This window comes from Electrona antarctica (genome assembly GCF_951216825.1).
Source record: "Electrona antarctica genome assembly, chromosome: 11".
Taxonomy (NCBI): Eukaryota; Metazoa; Chordata; class Actinopteri; order Myctophiformes; family Myctophidae; genus Electrona; species Electrona antarctica.
In genome coordinates, this window is record NC_136792.1 from 48,056,389 (window position 1) to 48,076,634 (window position 20,246).

General features: G+C 48.6%; 1 protein-coding gene across 2 annotated transcripts in view; it reads right to left on the reverse strand.

Moving 5' to 3' along the window:
- Window positions 1-4,583: 4,583 nt before the first annotated feature.
- Window positions 4,584-20,246, reverse strand: part of hip1 (huntingtin interacting protein 1) — a 107,243-nt gene continuing 91,580 nt past the window's right edge. For both annotated transcript variants that reach the window (XM_079514734.1, XM_079514735.1), the window contains exons 25-31: window positions 19,731-19,824; window positions 18,704-18,804; window positions 17,244-17,349; window positions 14,624-14,747; window positions 13,632-13,693; window positions 13,335-13,452; window positions 4,584-9,243 (exon numbers count right to left, since the gene is read on the reverse strand). In XM_079514734.1, the coding sequence (XP_079370860.1) occupies window positions 9,233-9,243; window positions 13,335-13,452; window positions 13,632-13,693; window positions 14,624-14,747; window positions 17,244-17,349; window positions 18,704-18,804; window positions 19,731-19,824 (616 nt within the window). In that variant the 3' untranslated portion in view covers window positions 4,584-9,232. The remainder of the gene's footprint in view (window positions 9,244-13,334; window positions 13,453-13,631; window positions 13,694-14,623; window positions 14,748-17,243; window positions 17,350-18,703; window positions 18,805-19,730; window positions 19,825-20,246) is intronic.

Sequence of the window (20,246 nt, forward strand, 5' to 3'; positions counted from 1 at the left end):
ATGTGGCAGTGCAGACTGTATGTGACAGTGCAGTGCAGTCTGTATGTGGCGGTGCAGTGCAGTCTGTATGTGGCAGTGCAGTCTGTATGTGGCAGTGCAGTGCAGTCTGTATGTGACAGTGCAGTGCAGTCTGTATGTGGCGGTGCAGTGCAGTCTGTATGTGGCGGTGCAGTGCAGTCTGTATGTGGCGGTGCAGTCTGTATGTGGCGGTGCAGTGCAGACTGTATGTGACAGTGCAGTGCAGTCTGTATGTGGCGGTGCAGTGCAGTGCAGTCTGTATGTGACAGTGCAGTGCAGTCTGTATGTGGCAGTGCAGTGCAGTCTGTATGTGGCGGTGCAGTGCAGTCTGTATGTGGCGGTGCAGTGCAGTCTGTATGTGGCAGTGCAGTGCAGTCTGTATGTGGCAGTGCAGACTGTATGTGACAGTGCAGTGCAGTCTGTATGTGGCGGTGCAGTGCAGTCTGTATGTGGCAGTGCAGTCTGTATGTGGCAGTGCAGTGCAGTCTGTATGTGGCAGTGCAGTGCAGTCTGTATGTGGCAGTGCAGTCTGTATGTGGCAGTGCAGTGCAGTCTGTATGTGGCAGTGCAGTGCAGTCTGTATGTGGCAGTGCAGTGCAGTCTGTATGTGGCGGTGCAGTGCAGTCTGTATGTGGCAGTGCAGTCTGTATGTGGCGGTGCAGTGCAGTCTGTATGTGGCAGTGCAGTGCAGTCTGTATGTGGCAGTGCAGTGCAGTCTGTATGTGGCGGTGCAGTGCAGTCTGTATGTGGCGGTGCAGTGCAGTCTGTATGTGGCAGTGCAGTGCAGTCTGTATGTGGCAGTGCAGACTGTATGTGACAGTGCAGTGCAGTCTGTATGTGGCAGTGCAGTGCAGTCTGTATGTGGCGGTGCAGTGCAGTCTGTATGTGGCGGTGCAGTCTGTATGTGGCGGTGCAGTGCAGTCTGTATGTGGCAGTGCAGTGCAGTCTGTATGTGGCAGTGCAGTGCAGACTGTATGTGGCAGTGCAGTGCAGTCTGTATGTGGCAGTGCAGTGCAGACTGTATGTGGCAGTGCAGTGCAGACTGTATGTGGCGGTGCAGTGCAGTCTGTATGTGGCGGTGCAGTGCAGTCTGTATGTGGCAGTGCAGTGCAGTCTGTATGTGGCAGTGCAGTGCAGTCTGTATGTGGCGGTGCAGTCTGTATGTGGCGGTGCAGTGCAGTCTGTATGTGGCGGTGCAGTCTGTATGTGGCGGTGCAGTGCAGTCTGTATGTGGCGGTGCAGTGCAGTCTGTATGTGGCGGTGCAGTGCAGTCTGTATGTGGCGGTGCAGTCTGTATGTGGCAGTGCAGTGCAGTCTGTATGTGGCGGTGCAGTGCAGTCTGTATGTGGCAGTGCAGTGCAGTCTGTATGTGGCAGTGCAGTCTGTATGTGGCAGTGCAGTGCAGTCTGTATGTGGCGGTGCAGTGCAGTCTGTATGTGGCAGTGCAGTGCAGTCTGTATGTGGCGGTGCAGTGCAGTCTGTATGTGGCGGTGCAGTCTGTATGTGGCGGTGCAGTGCAGTCTGTATGTGGCGGTGCAGTCTGTATGTGGCAGTGTAGTGCAGTCTGTATGTGGCGGTGCAGTCTGTATGTGGCGGTGCAGTGCAGTCTGTATGTGGCGGTGCAGTCTGTATGTGGCGGTGCAGTGCAGTCTGTATGTGGCGGTGCAGTCTGTATGTGGCGGTGCAGTGCAGTCTGTATGTGGCAGTGCAGTCTGTATGTGGCGGTGCAGTGCAGTCTGTATGTGGCGGTGCAGTCTGTATGTGGCGGTGCAGTGCAGTCTGTATGTGGCGGTGCAGTGCAGTCTGTATGTGGCAGTGCAGTGCAGTCTGTATGTGGCAGTGCAGTCTGTATGTGGCAGTGCAGTGCAGTCTGTATGTGGCGGTGCAGTGCAGTCTGTATGTGGCAGTGCAGTCTGTATGTGGCGGTGCAGTGCAGTCTGTATGTGGCGGTGCAGTGCAGTCTGTATGTGGCAGTGCAGTGCAGTCTGTATGTGGCGGTGCAGTGCAGTCTGTATGTGGCAGTGCAGTCTGTATGTGGCGGTGCAGTGCAGTCTGTATGTGGCGGTGCAGTGCAGTCTGTATGTGGCAGTGCAGTCTGTATGTGGCGGTGCAGTGCAGTCTGTATGTGGCGGTGCAGTGCAGTCTGTATGTGGCGGTGCAGTGCAGTCTGTATGTGGCGGTGCAGTGCAGTCTGTATGTGGCAGTGCAGTGCAGTCTGTATGTGGCGGTGCAGTGCAGTCTGTATGTGGCAGTGCAGTGCAGTCTGTATGTGGCGGTGCAGTGCAGTCTGTATGTGGCGGTGCAGTGCAGTCTGTATGTGGCGGTGCAGTGCAGTCTGTATGTGGCGGTGCAGTGCAGTCTGTATGTGGCGGTGCAGTGCAGTCTGTATGTGGCAGAGCAGTGCAGTCTGTATGTGGCAGTGCAGTGCAGTCTGTATGTGGCGGTGCAGTGCAGTCTGTATGTGGCAGTGCAGTGCAGTCTGTATGTGGCAGTGCAGTGCAGTCTGTATGTGGCGGTGCAGTGCAGTCTGTATGTGGCGGTGCAGTGCAGTGCAGTCTGTATGTGGCGGTGCAGTGCAGTGCAGTCTGTATGTGGCGGTGCAGTGCAGTCTGTATGTGGCGGTGCAGTGCAGTCTGTATGTGGCGGTGCAGTGCAGTCTGTATGTGGCGGTGCAGTGCAGTCTGTATGTGGCGGTGCAGTGCAGTCTGTATGTGGCGGTGCAGTGCAGTCTGTATGTGGCGGTGCAGTGCAGTCTGTATGTGGCGGTGCAGTGCAGTCTGTATGTGGCGGTGCAGTGCAGTCTGTATGTGGCGGTGCAGTGCAGTCTGTATGTGGAGGTGCAGTGCAGTCTGTATGTGGCGGTGCAGTGCAGTCTGTATGTGGCGGTGCAGTGCAGTCTGTATGTGGCGGTGCAGTGCAGTCTGTATGTGGCGGTGCAGTGCAGTCTGTATGTGGCGGTGCAGTGCTGCTGCAGAAGGATTCACATGCTGATGGATCTGTTTACTTCTTACTGATGCCAGAAAGACAGTGATGTAGCCAGCCTACATTAAGCAGTGAGTGGCGGTACATTTACTTAAGTGTACTTTAGTACTCAAGTTACAATTTTGAGGTATTTATACTTTACTGGAGTATTTCCAATTTCCTGTACATTTACTTCACTACATCTCAGAGACAAATATTGTACTTTTACTCCACTACTATTTATTTGAAAACTTCCCAGTTCATTTGTAGATTTTGTTATTATTAAAAAACGTACATTAACTACTTCAGCCCTATATACATTTCGGCCATTTGAAAATAAGGCGATCTACAAGCTTGCGATGAGACGCATTGTGAGCTTGTAGATCTGCTATTTTCAAAAGATTTTTAAACACATGAAAACATGAAATGAGACATTCTGCGTAACGAGTACTTTTACTTTGCTATATTAAGTACATTTTGATGCCAATACTTTTGTACTTTTACTCCGTTACAAGTATCCAGACTTTAACTTGTAATGGAGTATTTCTAAATTGCAGTATTGATACTTTTACTTAAGTAAAACATGACTTCTTTTAGTACTTTTTCCACCACCGACATTAAAAAGAGAAATGTTGGGAAAAGTACAGGTGGGGCCACTTTACTGCCTGATTAAAAGAAAGATCTTCCTTCTTTCGCATTCATACATCCCACCATCTCATTATGATTCCCCAACCATTCAGCAAGAATATACCAGAAAACAATAGGCCCGTCACAGTTACCACATAATCGCCTGATCGCAATTACAGTATTTGAGATTAATGATCGCAATTATTTTTTGCATAATCGTCACTCGTTTCCATGTTGAAAAAGAATGGCCATACATTTTCAAACATTTTTCAAAAATAGCAGATCTAGGCTATAAGGTTACAACCCAAAGCTTTTACTGGAAAATGATATAGCCCTAAATCAATTCAATGCATTAGGATTGTATCTGTACCCTGGTCGCTGATGCAACAGTTACATTATTCCACCTGTCAAGACGAGCCCCATAATTTCAATATCCATTTCCCTAATTACCTTCATGAATATTAAAGCAGGCCATTAAGGATGAGATGTCGTGGCGTAGGTCTAAAGTCTTCTCCACTTGCCAAAAATAACTTATTATAAATTATTTTCAAGTTCTATGACGGAGTAAGCTTATGACGCTTCAGCAAGTGAACACCAAAAAAAGACAAATCACACCCGTGTGAAGTGAGGGGTGCTCTTAATCATCGTACATCATCATAACGTAAATTAGACACTACGCCTATTTGCTCAGACACTATGGGCAGTATTATGCGTGTCTTAAGTACCAGGTCTTATTACTTAACTTAAGACTGGAGGCGTGATCAATGCCATTTGGCTATTCTGAGTGGCAGCATTGACCACGCCTCCAGGTCTTAAGTTAAGTAATAAGACCTGGTACTTAAGACACGCATAATACTGCCCTATGACGTAAAATTCTCCATTCATTGTCAATGGGAAGTTAATGTTTGTGTAGGTCAGGACAACACTCGTGAACATACACTAAAAGCTGGACAAAAAATTACAGTCAGGCACAGGTGTGTATTAATGAGTTGAAATATTTATTTTTAAAAACTGTAAAAATAAAACAATAAACCCATCCAACATAGATTTAGTATTATATCATACAAAGATGTGTATTTCAATGTTACTTGAGTATTTAATTTCTCCTTTACTACAGTGTGAGGCAGTTGAAAGGCTGGCCGAGCTGGTAGAACTACAGTCACGAACCCGATAGAGAGAGAGAGAGAGAGAGAGAGAGAGAGAGAGAGAGAGAGAGAGAGAGAGAGTGGTGCCTGATCTGTGTTTGGAACCCATTAAGACCTGGAACGCATCGGTGTCACTTTAAGCATTTAAAAACATTTAGCCATAATTTTATACTTTATAGCTGTTGAAAAATACCAGATCTACCACGCTGCGAGCTTGTAGATCTGCTATTTTTGAAAATGCGTGAAAACGTGTGCAAATATTTGAATATATATTCTTGTAGCAAACGTTTTTTTTTTTTTTACTTTGCTTTTGGGGACACATTTTCAGATGGGGATCAGCGGCCAATTACGTACAATTCCTGGGGGCCTTGACATGATGAATTGAACATTGTGGACCCTATTGGAAACAAGTGTAATGCTTAATTGGGTCGTCCACTCAGTTAACAGCCTTTGTATTGAGTTTGTGCTTGAAATGTACTGTAAATCTGCAAACTGTTAATACATTTTTCAATCAATCAATCAATCAATGAAATCGTTTGAGAACCGCTGACGATAGACACAGGTTTTTCATAAAACCGATTTGGAAGACATTTTGTAGAATCTGGTCTCGGGTCCTAATGGGTTATAGTTGCGTGCCGGTGTCGCGCACACCAAAAATATCGGTGCTGTGAGCATTTGTGAGCTTGTAGATCGGCTATGTTCAGAGTGCCACACACCGACGTGCGACAGAGTAGGAGTCAGGCTTAAAGGGGAAAACCACCCATTTTCAACATTTTACTATGTCATTAATGTACCTTAGAGCTGTTGTGTGGAAATAATAAAAAGGTCCCCCCCATTCTGTGTTTCCTAGAACTGTAATTATGAAAAAAATCATTAACATGGTGAAACACATCTTGATGACATCATCAAGATGTGTTTCACCGTGTTAATGATTTTTTTCAGACCTCTAGTTCTAGGAAACACAGAATGGGGGAACTTTTTTATTATTTCCACACAACAGCTCTAAGGTATATTAATGACATAGTAAAATGTTGAAAATGAGTGGAATGCCCCTTTAAGTGAGTGAGAGAGACGGAGAGATAGAAAGAATGAAAGACAGAGAGAGACGTCAACAAGAAATGATTTGGGCAAAAAAAAATAGAATTGAATACGTTTTTCAATTATGTTGAACCAGTACTTGATAAATCTTGCCAGGAACATACAAAATACTCTCAAAGGTATGAACACATCACTGATTCGATTCATCAAGCCCAAAGCGTTTTAGTTTTTCCCCTTCTCTTTTTGTCTTGGTCTTATCAAATGGACAGAGCAAAGGGCTACATTTATAGTTAAATACCTTCAATCAACAATATTTGCAAATTAATTCTTTGCATTTGTTGTCTACATGAAGATGGATTGAGTTTACCACACAGTTCAATCAATACAATAGCCGGAAATGTTAGCCGAAAACCCTTAGGAAAGTATTTGAACGTCAATTCAGTGTATACCATCCTACTGTATGACTTGACATCTTACTTGGCAGTATAATTGTACACAGGAACACCCTCCATATCTCACGCTCAGAGTCAGTTACAGTAAAACCCAACACAAACAACATGACTTGCAAAGACAATCGGACAGAGATCTGTTAATTAAATACCCAGTGTCACAACTTTTCTTTTTCTTTTTTTAAAAATACACAGCCGAAGCAGCGCGGTACAAACTAGTGTTAAGACACAGAGGAAGACAAAATTTGTGAGTATTATACTCGTTATAATAATCATTATTACACAGGGAGAAGGTACTGTGATGTTTATTTTTAGATTACTGCCTATACTTCCCAACAACAACAACTTGTTGAGCATGTTGAGTCTTTTCACAAAAAGCCAGTCAAAAAGCACTCATAGCATAACTGGAGCCTTTCCCCCACTGTGAAACACCGCCCTCTGTAGGCCAAAATCATTTACACAGGTTGCGAGACGGTAATGAAGGGCTTTCGTTTCTTTCGCATCACCAGCTGTATTTAATTGAATGAAAAACTGGGAAGGATACATAATTACTGACAACCTAAAACATTTTTTTTTTCAGGTTAAAAGTGAAAGCAAAAGGGTAATAATATATCAAATAAAAGGGTGTTTGTGTCTTACAAAAACACAGCTACTTGGCCTTTGGGAAAGATACAGAAAGCTACAAACAGCGTTTGTGAGTATTATTTCAGCGGCCAATTCTGAATCATGGTCCAAGAAATGTAGTGCATATTTCACAGTGAATCAAGGGTCTATGGTTGTATGATCAAATAACACTCCGGTGAGGTATTTGAAGAAGCAGGTTCATGTGATTTTGTTACCTTTATCTTTAAAAAACATTAAAGTTTGAATTTTACAAAATATTTTGTAAAGTACTTGTTTAAGAAAGTCGCAACTTTTATTCATGTGGCTACGTGAGCAGTCTTATTTCGTGGAATACGCCCAAAGGGATTGTCACCATTATCAGGAGTGTTCTTCTAGCCTAGAGGTAACTGGAAGAGTGGCCACCTAAACATTGCGAGCACCTCCTCGATGTTAAATTGGCCATGTTGGCTTTGGCACTTTGTCACGCCTTGGTCTAACTCTGTATTTGATATCAGTGTGGACTGTTTTTCGTCTGTGGCATTCAATTATCTAATGTAATCCTGGTTAATCTTCACTACAGAGGAAGCTGCAGGAAAATGAACCAATGTTTAGTGTCTATGAACAATGCTACTCTCTGCTAAAGAGTCAGGAAGTGATTCATGTCTATCCATGATGCACTATACAGGTACCTCAGTCTTGGATTCACAGGAATTAGTCTGCTCTTGTTGGCCTAAAACGTTCTGAAACGACTCCGGAATTATTGGGCGCAGTGTCTTCTTAAACCCTGCACAAACATGTACGAGCATTTGGCAGCTCACAAAACAGTCACGGTCGTTAACAACTTTAAACCCTGGCGTTTGGGCATGTCATTATTATAGGCAAATTTGACAAAAATGACAAGAATAAAATGTTTTGGAAAAACAACAGTTCTACAAGCAGTCGCATTGAAATAGCTCGTCGCAATGTCAAGCTTGAAGATCGGATAATTTAAAAAAAAATCATTTGAACACGTGTTATTTGTTTCCAAATAGGGCTTAAGAGGTTAAAATATATCGGAGGTGAAAGGCAGAGAGAGTCCAGTAAACCCAGCTAGTGTTTGTTTACGCTCTGACGGGATACTGATTATATCCCATTTTAGGCGGGAACCCCTTTTGGTGTTAGCATTATGTTATGCTTTAGCTATTGAAAAATAGCAGATCTACAAGCTCATAGCGCGCCACCGAGTGGCGCGCTACGAGCTTGTAGGTCTGCTATTTTTGAAAAATCGAAGAACGACAGAATGACATAGAAACATAGCTTTTTCAGAAAACTGTCAGGATGTAGAAGACATTTTTTTAGAATCTGATCTCGGGTCAAAATGGGTTATAGAGGTAAGAACTCACACAGATGAGGAAAGAAGGAAAAGAAGCAAACTTAGCCCCCGCTGGGGTTACTCGAAGGGCGACGAGGGGATTATTTGGGAGGGGAGCAGCTCACTATGGCACAGTGCACGACTTCACGACCCTACGAACGATACGTGGAACAAAAACACATTTTTGTTAGTGCGAGAGAACGCATGCCGTCATCATCTATGTTTCACAGAGACACGTCTGGGAAATAGCAGATCTACAAGCTCATAGCGCGCCACCGAGTGGCGCGCTATGAGCTTCTGCTATTTTTGAAAAATCGAAGAACGACTGACATAGAAACATAGCTTTTTCAGAAAACTGTCAGGATGTAGAAGACATTTGGATCGGAGGGAGGGAGGGAGGGAGGGAAAGGGTCATAATGGCAAAACAGTCACTGATCGATCCGTCCTTCCATTACTGAAGGGGTTTGGGCCCTTGTGCAATGCATCCTGGGATGCCTCATGTCGTAGAACTTTGTGCTCGTTGTATCTCCTCCGTCGTGACATGACTCCTTTGATGGTGCTCCGTTTTAAAGTAAACAAACATTTAGGGGAACTGGGCGAAAGAGAAAGGTAAAAATAAATTATCTGACATCAGCGTGTCGGCTGCAATTACCAACAGTCCTTGGGGGGGGGGGGGAGTTGGAAAGGAAAGGAACGGAAGGAGCTGATTAGTCCGGTCGTCCATCCATCGATCCCTCTCCGTCCCTCCCTCCTCGTTTGCACAATCCTCGGTGCTGTCCTCGTTTTGTACACTGGAGGAGGAGGATTTTTTTTTCTTTTTTTTTCTAAACCGGTTTTAGAAAAAGAAGCACCGTTTTATTTGGCTTGGATTTACAAACAAACAAACAAACAAACGAATAAACGAAACGAAAAGAAAAGAAAAGGAAGAAAAAGACTGAAGAGTGTGTATAAACGTGTGTGTACTGTAAACGGGGAGAGGCAGACAGAAGCCTGAAGTCTTCTGGTCGAGGGCAGGGAGGCGTGGGGAGCTGACTGCTCTCTCAGCCGGTACCTGTGGAGACAAGACACACCAGAGAGAGAGAGCGAGAGAGAGTTTAAGTGTTCACATGAGCTCATAATACACAGACGCAGGTCGGTTACACTTTGTTATGCCATGTGGAATTACACGTGAACTATAATATAATATATCAATACATGGTAAATGGTGCATTTATATGCATTTATGTAATGCACAATCTATGTAAAACGCCTTTATCCAAGGCGTTTTACATTACGATTGTGCATTACATTCACCCATTCACACACACATTCATACATCGATGGTGGAGGAAACCATGCAAGGCACCAACTCTGCACTTCGGGACCAATTAGGGGTTCAGCATCTTGCTCAAGGCCTTGTGGTTAGAGTGTCCTCCCTGAAACTGGGAGGTCGGGGTTCGATCCCCGGCCGGGTCATACCAAAGACATCAATGGGTTGGATTGGAGGGGTCAAATCAACTAATCAAATGATTCCCGAGCGCGGCACGGGTGCAGCTCACCGCTCCTTGGCTGCGGCTCACCGCTCCAAGAGATGGGTCAAACGCGAAGAACAAATTTCACTCCGGTAACGGGTGTGACAAATCGTACGACTTTGACTTCGACACTGAACTCTGGAGGAGCCTGGGATCGAACTGGGAACCTCTCGGTTCCCATCCTGAGTCACTGCCGCCCCGTTAATAACTTGTAGCTGGATTTTCAGAGCCATTCAAATGTTTTACTTCAATTACTACATTATTCTCCTCTGCCTCACCTTCTTCCTCCTCCTCACCCCAGCCCTCTGCCACACCAGCCTTCTGCCACCCCAGCCCTCTGCCACGCCGGCCCTCTGCCACGCCAGCCCTCTGCCACCCCAGCCCTCTGCCACCCCAGCCCTCTGCCACCCCAGCCCTCTGCCACGCCAGCCCTCTGCCACGCCGGCCCTCTGCCACGCCAGCCCTCTGCCACCCCAGCCTCCTCACCTTCCTCCTCCTCGCCCCAGCCCTCTGCCACCCCAGCCCTCTGCCACGCCAGCCCTCTGCCACGCCGGCCCTCTGCCACGCCAGCCCTCTGCCACCCCAGCCTCCTCACCTTCCTCCTCCTCGCCCCAGCCCTCTGCCACCCCAGCCCTCTGCCAGCCCAGCCTCCTCACCTTCCTCCTCCTCGCCCCAGCCCTCTGCCACCCCAGCCCTCTGCCACGCCAGCCCTCTGCCACGCCAGCCTCCTCACCTTCCTCCTCCTCGCCCCAGCCCTCTGCCACCCCAGCCCTCTGCCAGCCCAGCCTCCTCACCTTCCTCCTCCTCGCCCCAGCCCTCTGCCACGCCAGCCCAGCCTCCTCACCTTCCTCCTCCTCGCCCCAGCCCTCTGCCACCCCAGCCCTCTGCCAGCCCAGCCTCCTCACCTTCCTCCTCCTCGCCCCAGCCCTCTGCCACCCCAGCCCTCTGCCACCCCAGCCCTCTGCCACGCCAGCCCTCTGCCACCCCAGCCCTCTGCCACCCCAGCCCTCTGCCACGCCAGCCCAGCCTCCTCACCTTCCTCCTCCTCGCCCCAGCCCTCTGCCACCCCAGCCCTCTGCCACCCCAGCCTCCACACCTTCCTCCTCCTCACCCCAGCCCTCTGCCACCCCAGCCTCCTCACCTTCCTCCTCCTCGCCCCAGCCCTCTGCCACCCCAGCCCTCTGCCACGCCAGCCTCCTCACCTTCCTCCTCCTCGCCCCAGCCCTCTGCCACCCCAGCCCTCTGCCAGCCCAGCCTCCACACCTTCCTCCTCCTCGCCCCAGCCCTCTGCCACCCCAGCCTCCTCACCTTCCTCCTCCTCGCCCCAGCCCTCTGCCATGCCCGTTAATAACTTGTAGCTGGATTTTCAGAGCCATTCAAATGTTTTACTTCAATTACTACATTATTCTCCTCTGCCTCACCTTCTTCCTCCTCCTCACCCCAGCCCTCTGCCACACCAGCCTTCTGCCACCCCAGCCCTCTGCCACGCCGGCCCTCTGCCACGCCAGCCCTCTGCCACCCCAGCCCTCTGCCACCCCAGCCCTCTGCCACCCCAGCCCTCTGCCACGCCAGCCCTCTGCCACGCCGGCCCTCTGCCACGCCAGCCCTCTGCCACCCCAGCCTCCTCACCTTCCTCCTCCTCGCCCCAGCCCTCTGCCACCCCAGCCCTCTGCCACGCCAGCCCTCTGCCACGCCGGCCCTCTGCCACGCCAGCCCTCTGCCACCCCAGCCTCCTCACCTTCCTCCTCCTCGCCCCAGCCCTCTGCCACCCCAGCCCTCTGCCAGCCCAGCCTCCTCACCTTCCTCCTCCTCGCCCCAGCCCTCTGCCACCCCAGCCCTCTGCCACGCCAGCCCTCTGCCACGCCAGCCTCCTCACCTTCCTCCTCCTCGCCCCAGCCCTCTGCCACCCCAGCCCTCTGCCAGCCCAGCCTCCTCACCTTCCTCCTCCTCGCCCCAGCCCTCTGCCACGCCAGCCCAGCCTCCTCACCTTCCTCCTCCTCGCCCCAGCCCTCTGCCACCCCAGCCCTCTGCCAGCCCAGCCTCCTCACCTTCCTCCTCCTCGCCCCAGCCCTCTGCCACCCCAGCCCTCTGCCACCCCAGCCCTCTGCCACGCCAGCCCTCTGCCACCCCAGCCCTCTGCCACCCCAGCCCTCTGCCACGCCAGCCCAGCCTCCTCACCTTCCTCCTCCTCGCCCCAGCCCTCTGCCACCCCAGCCCTCTGCCACCCCAGCCTCCACACCTTCCTCCTCCTCACCCCAGCCCTCTGCCACCCCAGCCTCCTCACCTTCCTCCTCCTCGCCCCAGCCCTCTGCCACCCCAGCCCTCTGCCACGCCAGCCTCCTCACCTTCCTCCTCCTCGCCCCAGCCCTCTGCCACCCCAGCCCTCTGCCAGCCCAGCCTCCACACCTTCCTCCTCCTCGCCCCAGCCCTCTGCCACCCCAGCCTCCTCACCTTCCTCCTCCTCGCCCCAGCCCTCTGCCATGCCACCCCAGCCTCCTCACCTTCCTCCTCCTCGCCCCAGCCCTCTGCCACGCCAGCCCTCTGCCACGCCAGCCTCCTCACCTTCCTCCTGCTCACCCCAGCCCTCTGCCACCCCAGCCTCCTCACCTTCCTCCTCCTCGCCCCAGCCCTCTGCCACCCCAGCCCTCTGCCAGCCCAGCCTCCTCACCTTCCTCCTCCTCGCCCCAGCCCTCTGCCACCCCAGCCCTCTGCCACCCCAGCCTCCTCACCTTCCTCCTCCTCGCCCCAGCCCTCTGCCACCCCAGCCCTCTGCCACCCCAGCCTCCTCACCTTCCTCCTCCTCGCCCCAGCCCTCTGCCACACCAGCCCTCTGCCACACCAGCCCTCAGCCACCCCAGCCCTCTGCTAGCCCAGCCCTCTGCCACCCCAGCCCTCAGCCACCCCAGCCCTCTGCTAGCCCAGCCCTCTGCCACCCCAGCCCTCTGCCACACCAGCCCTCTGCCACACCAGCCCTCAGCCACCCCAGCCTCCTCACCTTCCTCCTCCTCGCCCCAGCCCTCTGCCACCCCAGCCCTCTGCCACCCCAGCCTCCTCACCTTCCTCCTCCTCGCCCCAGCCCTCTGCCACACCAGCCCTCAGCCACCCCAGCCTCCTCACCTTCCTCCTCCTCGCCCCAGCCCTCTGCCACCCCAGCCTCCTCACCTTCCTCCTCCTCGCCCCAGCCCTCTGCCACCCCAGCCCTCTGCCACCCCAGCCTCCTCACCTTCCTCCTCCTCACCCCAGCCCTCTGCCACCCCAGCCTCCTCACCTTCCTCCTCCTCGCCCCAGCCCTCTGCCACCCCAGCCCTCTGCCACCCCAGCCTCCTCACCTTCCTCCTCCTCACCCCAGCCCTCTGCCACCCCAGCCTCCTCACCTTCCTCCTCCTCGCCCCAGCCCTCTGCCACCCCAGCCTCCTCACCTTCCTCCTCCTCGCCCCAGCCCTCTGCCACCCCAGCCCTCTGCCACCCCAGCCTCCTCACCTTCCTCCTCCTCGCCCCAGCCCTCTGCCACCCCAGCCTCCTCACCTTCCTCCTCCTCGCCCCAGCCCTCTGCCACCCCAGCCTCCTCACCTTCCTCCTCCTCGCCCCAGCCCTCTGCCACCCCAGCCCTCTGCCACCCCAGCCTCCTCACCTTCCTCCTCCTCGCCCCAGCCCTCTGCCACCCCAGCCAGCTCGTAGTGCTTCTTCCTCAGCTCGCCCAGACGTTCCCGCTCCTTCTGCAGACGAGTCTCCAGCTCTAGAACCATAACCTGAAGACGGACAGAACAATCTTCTCATTGCATGATGTGTATCATTAATTTCCTTCTATAAGGCAGTGGTTCTCAAACTTTTTCCATGTCAAGGACTCTCAAATGAACTTGTATTTCTCTGCGGACGCCCATCTGAAAATATGTTCTGCCAGGGTCATCTGGGTTATTGTGGTCCTTACCTGCGAGTCCATCTCTTGTCGTTTGATCTGTGTGAGCGTCATACTGGAAAAGTCCATTACGTCTGTAATGTAAACACAAAACCAAAGAGAACAACACCAGTGAAGTCATGCATTTACACACTAATCATATTATTATGCTATATAACTTTTAGTAATGTCCTCAAAATTTGAGGCCCCTTTTAGACGAGAAGGGCGTTCATAGGAAACGGCAAAATAAAGTATCGTTTGCTGGGGTTCCTTTTAGACGAGAACAGCGTTTTCAGGAGGTGAAAACGCAACATAGTGAAAACACCTTCCAGAGTGGAAATCTTTGAAAACCTGTTTCCTCCCGTCTCCATGTAAACGGGCAAAACGATGAATCCGCAAAACGTGTGACATCATGGCTCACGTGGGCTCACGCATGTTTATTACATTGATGCAGAGCTGTAGGTGATATTTGGAGTTCCTCTAATGAGCGAGTGCTCCCTCTCCCCACTCAAACTACAAATACAAATGTAGCGACTAGGTTGGTGAATGTTAACCATGATGTAAACAACATCAGGAAGTCGAACTGAACGGTGGTTCTTGTACTGTACATGGGTGACTGGTCTATCTGGCTGTCTGTCACCGCCACCAGCGACCTGGAATACACATTACAGCATTTTCATGAAATGGTCGCCCTTCGTGTAAAGGCTCAGTAAAAAATTAGAACGCAACGGGACTTTATCATTTTCTCTGGCGACCGTTCTTGTGTAAAGGTGGTCTGAGGACGGAATTGAGCGTGGCACTCGGTGCAGCTTGTAGATCCGCTATTTTACAACAGCTAAAGTTTAAAATAATGTTTAAAGTGGTTAAAAGACAAGGCGACACAGATACAGGCCTTAATGGGCTAACCAATCAAACAATTCTTCAGACCAGCCAGCTAGCTAGCTATAGCTGACAAGTCTGGCAGTCCATTCATCCAATCAGCCAACACAACTATAATATCCATTCAGCTGAAGGGACCCACTCACCTTTCTCCTCGATCTGGGACTTGGCAGACTTGGTGGAGGCCACGACACCGGCGGTGGCCTGGGTCACCCCTTTGGAAGCCGTCCGTAGACGGGCCAGGTTGGCACTGTCTTTGTCCGCCTTTACCTGTGGGTGGAGCAGTAGAAGGAGACGGACGGGAGGGAGGGAGGCGAGCAGAGGACGAGAGTCAAGAGCGGTCGAGCAAAGAAAATACTAGTGTGATAAAAAGTGATGTGTGTCGGACATTACTCTTGACTAACACTAACCCCAACTTCTTAACCCTCGGGTGAGTCTTAACCCCACGCACACGCCCGCACACACGCCCGCACGCCTGCCCGCCCGCCCGCCCACACACACACGCACACGCACACACGCACGCACACGCACACGCACAAGTCAATAGTTCAATTCAAAGGGATTTATTGGCATGAGAAACATATGTTCACATTGCCAAAGCAAAAGTGGAATTATACAATCAAGACAAAATAATGTATGTAAATGAAAGAATAGAAATCATGTACTACTGTACGGTGTACACAGAGCTGTTACATTGCAACTGAGGAATAGCTACTGTAACTTATAAAACCATAAGAATAATGTACATTTGCTGTCAGAAATAGTTGGCCTATATATATATATATATCCACATAGGGAAGCTTAGCTTGGGACAAGCTTCTGCAAGGTTGTGCACAAATAGCAGTTGTTCTTCAAAAGTGTTTAAAGGTAATTGCTCTGTTTGTATATACAGTGTTTCAATTTACGATATTTCAAAACTCATTCAAAGGTAATAATTGCTCTGTTTGTATGTACAGACTACAATTTACAAATGTAGCATTTAGCAGACACTCTTAAGCCCTAACCACACCAAAGGGTCAAGACGGTTTTAGCGTTGTCCCTGTGGTGTGATATGTCCTGTTGCACGTTGACCCACGTTGACCCTAGTGATTCAACGCATGGAATTCAATGGCCCAAACCACACCAAAGGGTCAAGACGGTTTTAGCGTTAACTCCTTGCAACCGCTTGGACACAAGGAGTTGCATGGTGACCCTTTGGTGTGCTTAGGGCGATTTACCTACAGTAAGCATGGAAAACACAAGCTAAAACATAAAATGAATACAATAGTAATCTAGGATCATAGGTCAACTAAAAACCCATCATGACTCATCAATCTAAACAGTAGATTGAGTAGAATACCAATTTCTATGTACCGAGGTCACTCAATGATTAGTAGTCTTTAAGGTGGTTGTGTTCCATTTGATATCCTTCTCCTATCACAGCAGCTCACGAATCATTACATTGGTGTACATCGCCCAGCAGATAACGGGAGTTTATTTTGTCATGTTTTAAAACTTTTGGGTGATTGCAATCTGTGGGAAGTATGCGTCTTAGATGTCTTGGTACAGTGGCCAGTCAGTTTCCACTTCATTTTGTGTGCAGTGGGTAGTATCTTCTCTAGGGAGGCAGGTCTGCCTATGAAGGCCTTTCTCTATCGCAAGACTGTGCTCACCGAGTCTGTACCTAGTAAACATTTTTCTTTGTTTTGGGTCGGTCACAGTGATCGGGTATTGTGCTACGGCGTGTTCTCTGTTTCGGCCAAATAGCATTCTAGTTTGCTCTGCTTTTGGTGGTTCAGGGTTGCTGTTTTATAATTTGGTTTAGTCCAGTGAGTTTTGCTTTGAATCTGGTGGCTCTGCTTGTGTTTGGGCACAGAGTTCCAGCGGGCCAGCTGGCTGAGGGGGCATCTCTCTAGAGCAGGGGTCATCACAACAGGGGGTCCGGGACCCCTAGGGGGTCATCAGAGCTACTATCGGGGGTCTGCCAAACATGTGTTTGATAGGATAATTATTATTATTTTTTTACATTAACCACTTGAACCCTAGCCTCGGAAACCCAGACGTTTTTATTTCCAGGGAGAAAAAAAAAGTCTGGGTCCGAGTCCACTTCAATTCGGCATAGAGTAGCGCAAACATCACTCACTCTCTGCTGATTTCTGATCGTCTGCACCTTTGTTAAATTGACACACACATGCACACATATACACACACACTCCTCTCTCTCTCTCTCTCTCTGTCGCTCTAATTAATTAGTCTCATGTCTAGCAGCTGCGCATAGTTTCTGCCGGCAGATCCTGGGAGCTGCCTATGCCATAAAAAGCATAGGTGAATTCCAGGCTACTTGAACCATAACATTCCTATTCTGAGAGGAACATTAGCCGAAAACAGCAGATCTACAAGCTGACAACATCTCGCACTGCGAGGCGTTGTGAGCTTGTCGAGTATTGAAGGTTTAAGTGTTTAAATTTCTGAAATGAACAAAGAACATTAACTTTCAAAACACTGTGATTATAGTCAACAAAGCTATCTAAAGTGTAATCTGCAACACAATTGTAAACAGTAGTGCAGGGGGACAGATCATTTGAACAAAACTGGCAGACCCTTACGCACAAGATCGTTATTGGTGTCGGACGATCGTGAGAAAAACAATCGGTGATCGGTCCCAAAAAACCTGATCGGGGTACCTCTAATTTGCATATCTACAAGCTCACGAAGCGCCACGCTGTGAGATTGTAGATCTGCTATTTTGGCCGAATGTACGGTACTGTACGCCACAGAATGTCTTACCTTGGATGCAGCCACTAGTTGTGCTGTACTGGCAGCTATTTCATGCGAACACACCATGAGCTCCTCAAACTTCCCTTTGCCTTGCACGACCAGATCCGCAGCGTCCCTGTTGGGTCACAACAACACAGCAGAGACTCAATCACTAGTTTTATTTCTTTCATTTCATTTCTTTATTTCAAATGTGTTTTTTAACCCATTTTGGGCGGGAACCCCTTTTGGTGTTTTAAAGGATTATGTAACATGTTATACTTTAGCTATTGAAAAATAGCAGATCTACAAGCTCGTAGTGCGCCACCGAGTGGCGCGCTACGAGCTTGTAGGTCTGCTATTTTTGAAAAATCATGAAAATGTGGCTCAAACCTTTGAATATATATTATTTCAGAGTTTCAGTTTTTATCTCAAATCTTTGCTTCTGGAGGGTCCCTGGAACAACATATTTTCAGATGGGGGTCGGCGGCATATTACATTTTACAATATTACAATTGTTGGGGTCCTTGACATGAAATATTGAGAACCACTGATATAGAAACATTTTAAAAAGAAATTTTTTTAATTTCGACGTCAGGCCTAAATGGGTTAAACAAAGAGCACTTTGCGGCTATCTTTAATTTCATGCAAACAAATGCAGCTGTATGCAACAGGGTTCCCACACAATTTTTACCAGTGAATTTCCAAAACCTTTCCAGAATATTTAACCCAATTTCCAGGCCTATGTAACAATCATTCAGCGCCATAATGAGTCTCTTACTCCTACGCGCAATTCCCAAAGGCAGGCAGTGTAGCAACAATAGAGGGTATGCGCATGCTTAAAGTGAATGGCACATCGAGTGGCAAATCGAGTGGCAAAGCAACAGGCAAAGTGAGTTTAACATTGTTTAACGTTGTTTAATGCAATCAGATATGACTTTTCTGTGTGGATGTATGGGCTGTCAAGGCCAGAAAGTAGTTTTTTGCCACTCAGTAGGCGTTCCTGCATAACTTCCTGGTTTGATGATGATGTCACGCCGCGCGCATACCCTCTATAGAGCATAGAATATAGAATGCTATAATTCTATTCCAAATGTCTTGGCCAAATGATAGATCCGATATTTTTGTCACATGTTGCTACACAGTAGGCTGCAATCAAACTGCCCGTTAGGTGAATAACGACTTATGTTACATATTCCGTATAATGTTTTGGAAAATGTTTTTTATTTACAAAATCAATAGCCAAAAACGAATTAATGCAAAGACAACCATTTTCCCATGACCCTTGATAAATTCCAGGGCCCTTGACTCAGTACATTCCGAACCTTTTCCAGGAACGGAAAATGTTTTTGTTTTTGTTTTTTTCTAATTTCTAAATATTTCCAGGAATTTCATGGCCGTGGGAACCCTGATGCAAAAATGCTGAACATACAGTCATAACAAAATGCAAGACAGACAATTGGAGAGCAGAAGAAAGCGTACTTAATACTTACACCATGACTGTGGCGCCCCATCCCACTGCTTTAGAGGCCGAGATCAGGCCCTCGGTCCAACGAGAGTTCTTGGCATAGAATTCCTTCATGGAAGCTGCTCCCTGAAAGGACAAGAGAGAGATTCCATTTAAGCAATATTACACGAGAGGGTGTGGGTTAACGTGATTATTGCCACGACAGGGATGCGGTGAGGAACGAGACGAAGTCGAGTTCCGCAAGCATCACTGAAGTGGCAATAATCACGTTAAACCACACCCTCTCGTGTAATATTGCAATTATACACCAGTTACCCTTAAAACTAAGAAAATCGCTGAAAAAAAAAATATTTTTAATGACAGATGTAGTCACTACGACCACAAATGTCCCAAGAAACTAGCTAGCCTAGCCACCGAGTTTGCTAGCGCTCTGGGAGAACAGAGCAGCTGAATTCTTTGTTTTGATTAGGTGGTGAATGGTGCTGGTTTAACCCACGGCTAGAAGGCTGTTTCAACCAATCAGATTGCTTCCTCGAAACGACCTGTGGTATAATTGAGCATCTCCTCAGTGCAACTCGTACGCTAATGGGCGATAACATGTGATATGACGATGCAGCGAAATACTCCAAATGTGTCGGAAACTTCTTCGCTTCTGCTCGTCTAAAAATCTCGGGGGAAAGTAACACGAAAAGAGGACACGAAGAAATGATCAAGGAAATATATATAAACATCAATATTCTTCACAATGGTGAATACTTTAACAATTCACATGTCTTATACCAGTCTGTATGGATATCAGGGAAGCACAACAAATTGTATAATGCCTTGAAATCAAAATGTTATATTATATATATTTTTTTGCTTTTCTGCCTAGTATCAAGTGAAGATAGACAGTAAAGAGGGAGAGCGAGAAGGGGAGAGACATACTGCAACGATCATCATGAACGGGACTCGAACACGCGACACACTGTCAGGCCAAAGCCTATATGTGGCATGTGCCTGGACCACTTGGCCAACATGTTATTTTACAACTCTTGCATTATGCTACTCACCCTGCCACTCTCAACAATGTCCCTTTGCAGATGTTTGGAAGACAACACCAACTCCTTAATAGCCTTCATCAGCTCTGTACACGAGGCCAGGATCCTGCAGGGGGCGCCAGAACACATTATTTGTTCTTATTGCAAGGTCTGAGCCATAGACTTGTCTGAGCACAGATTTACTCGGTTACCGGTATGTCCCTAAATTACATTCAGCCAAAGCCCTTGAGATTTCTACTGTCAAAAAGTATTATTTGGCCACAAGTCTGCTCGGTAAGGGAAACGGTACAGTCAAACAAGCACAACGCACATCTAATCAAGTCAGAAAAAGATGGAATTTCCAATTAGGGGGGGAAAAAAAATCAGGCTTGTCGGCTTGTCAACGTTTTTAGTTCAAAGTAATTCTTTCTTCTTTAAACGCAGCTTATTCACACGGTAGTGAGTTAGGAAAAAACATGTTCATTCTTCATTTCTTTCCTAAATCAATCCACTTCCAAGTACAGGGAATGAAGAAGAGCTTTTAGCATA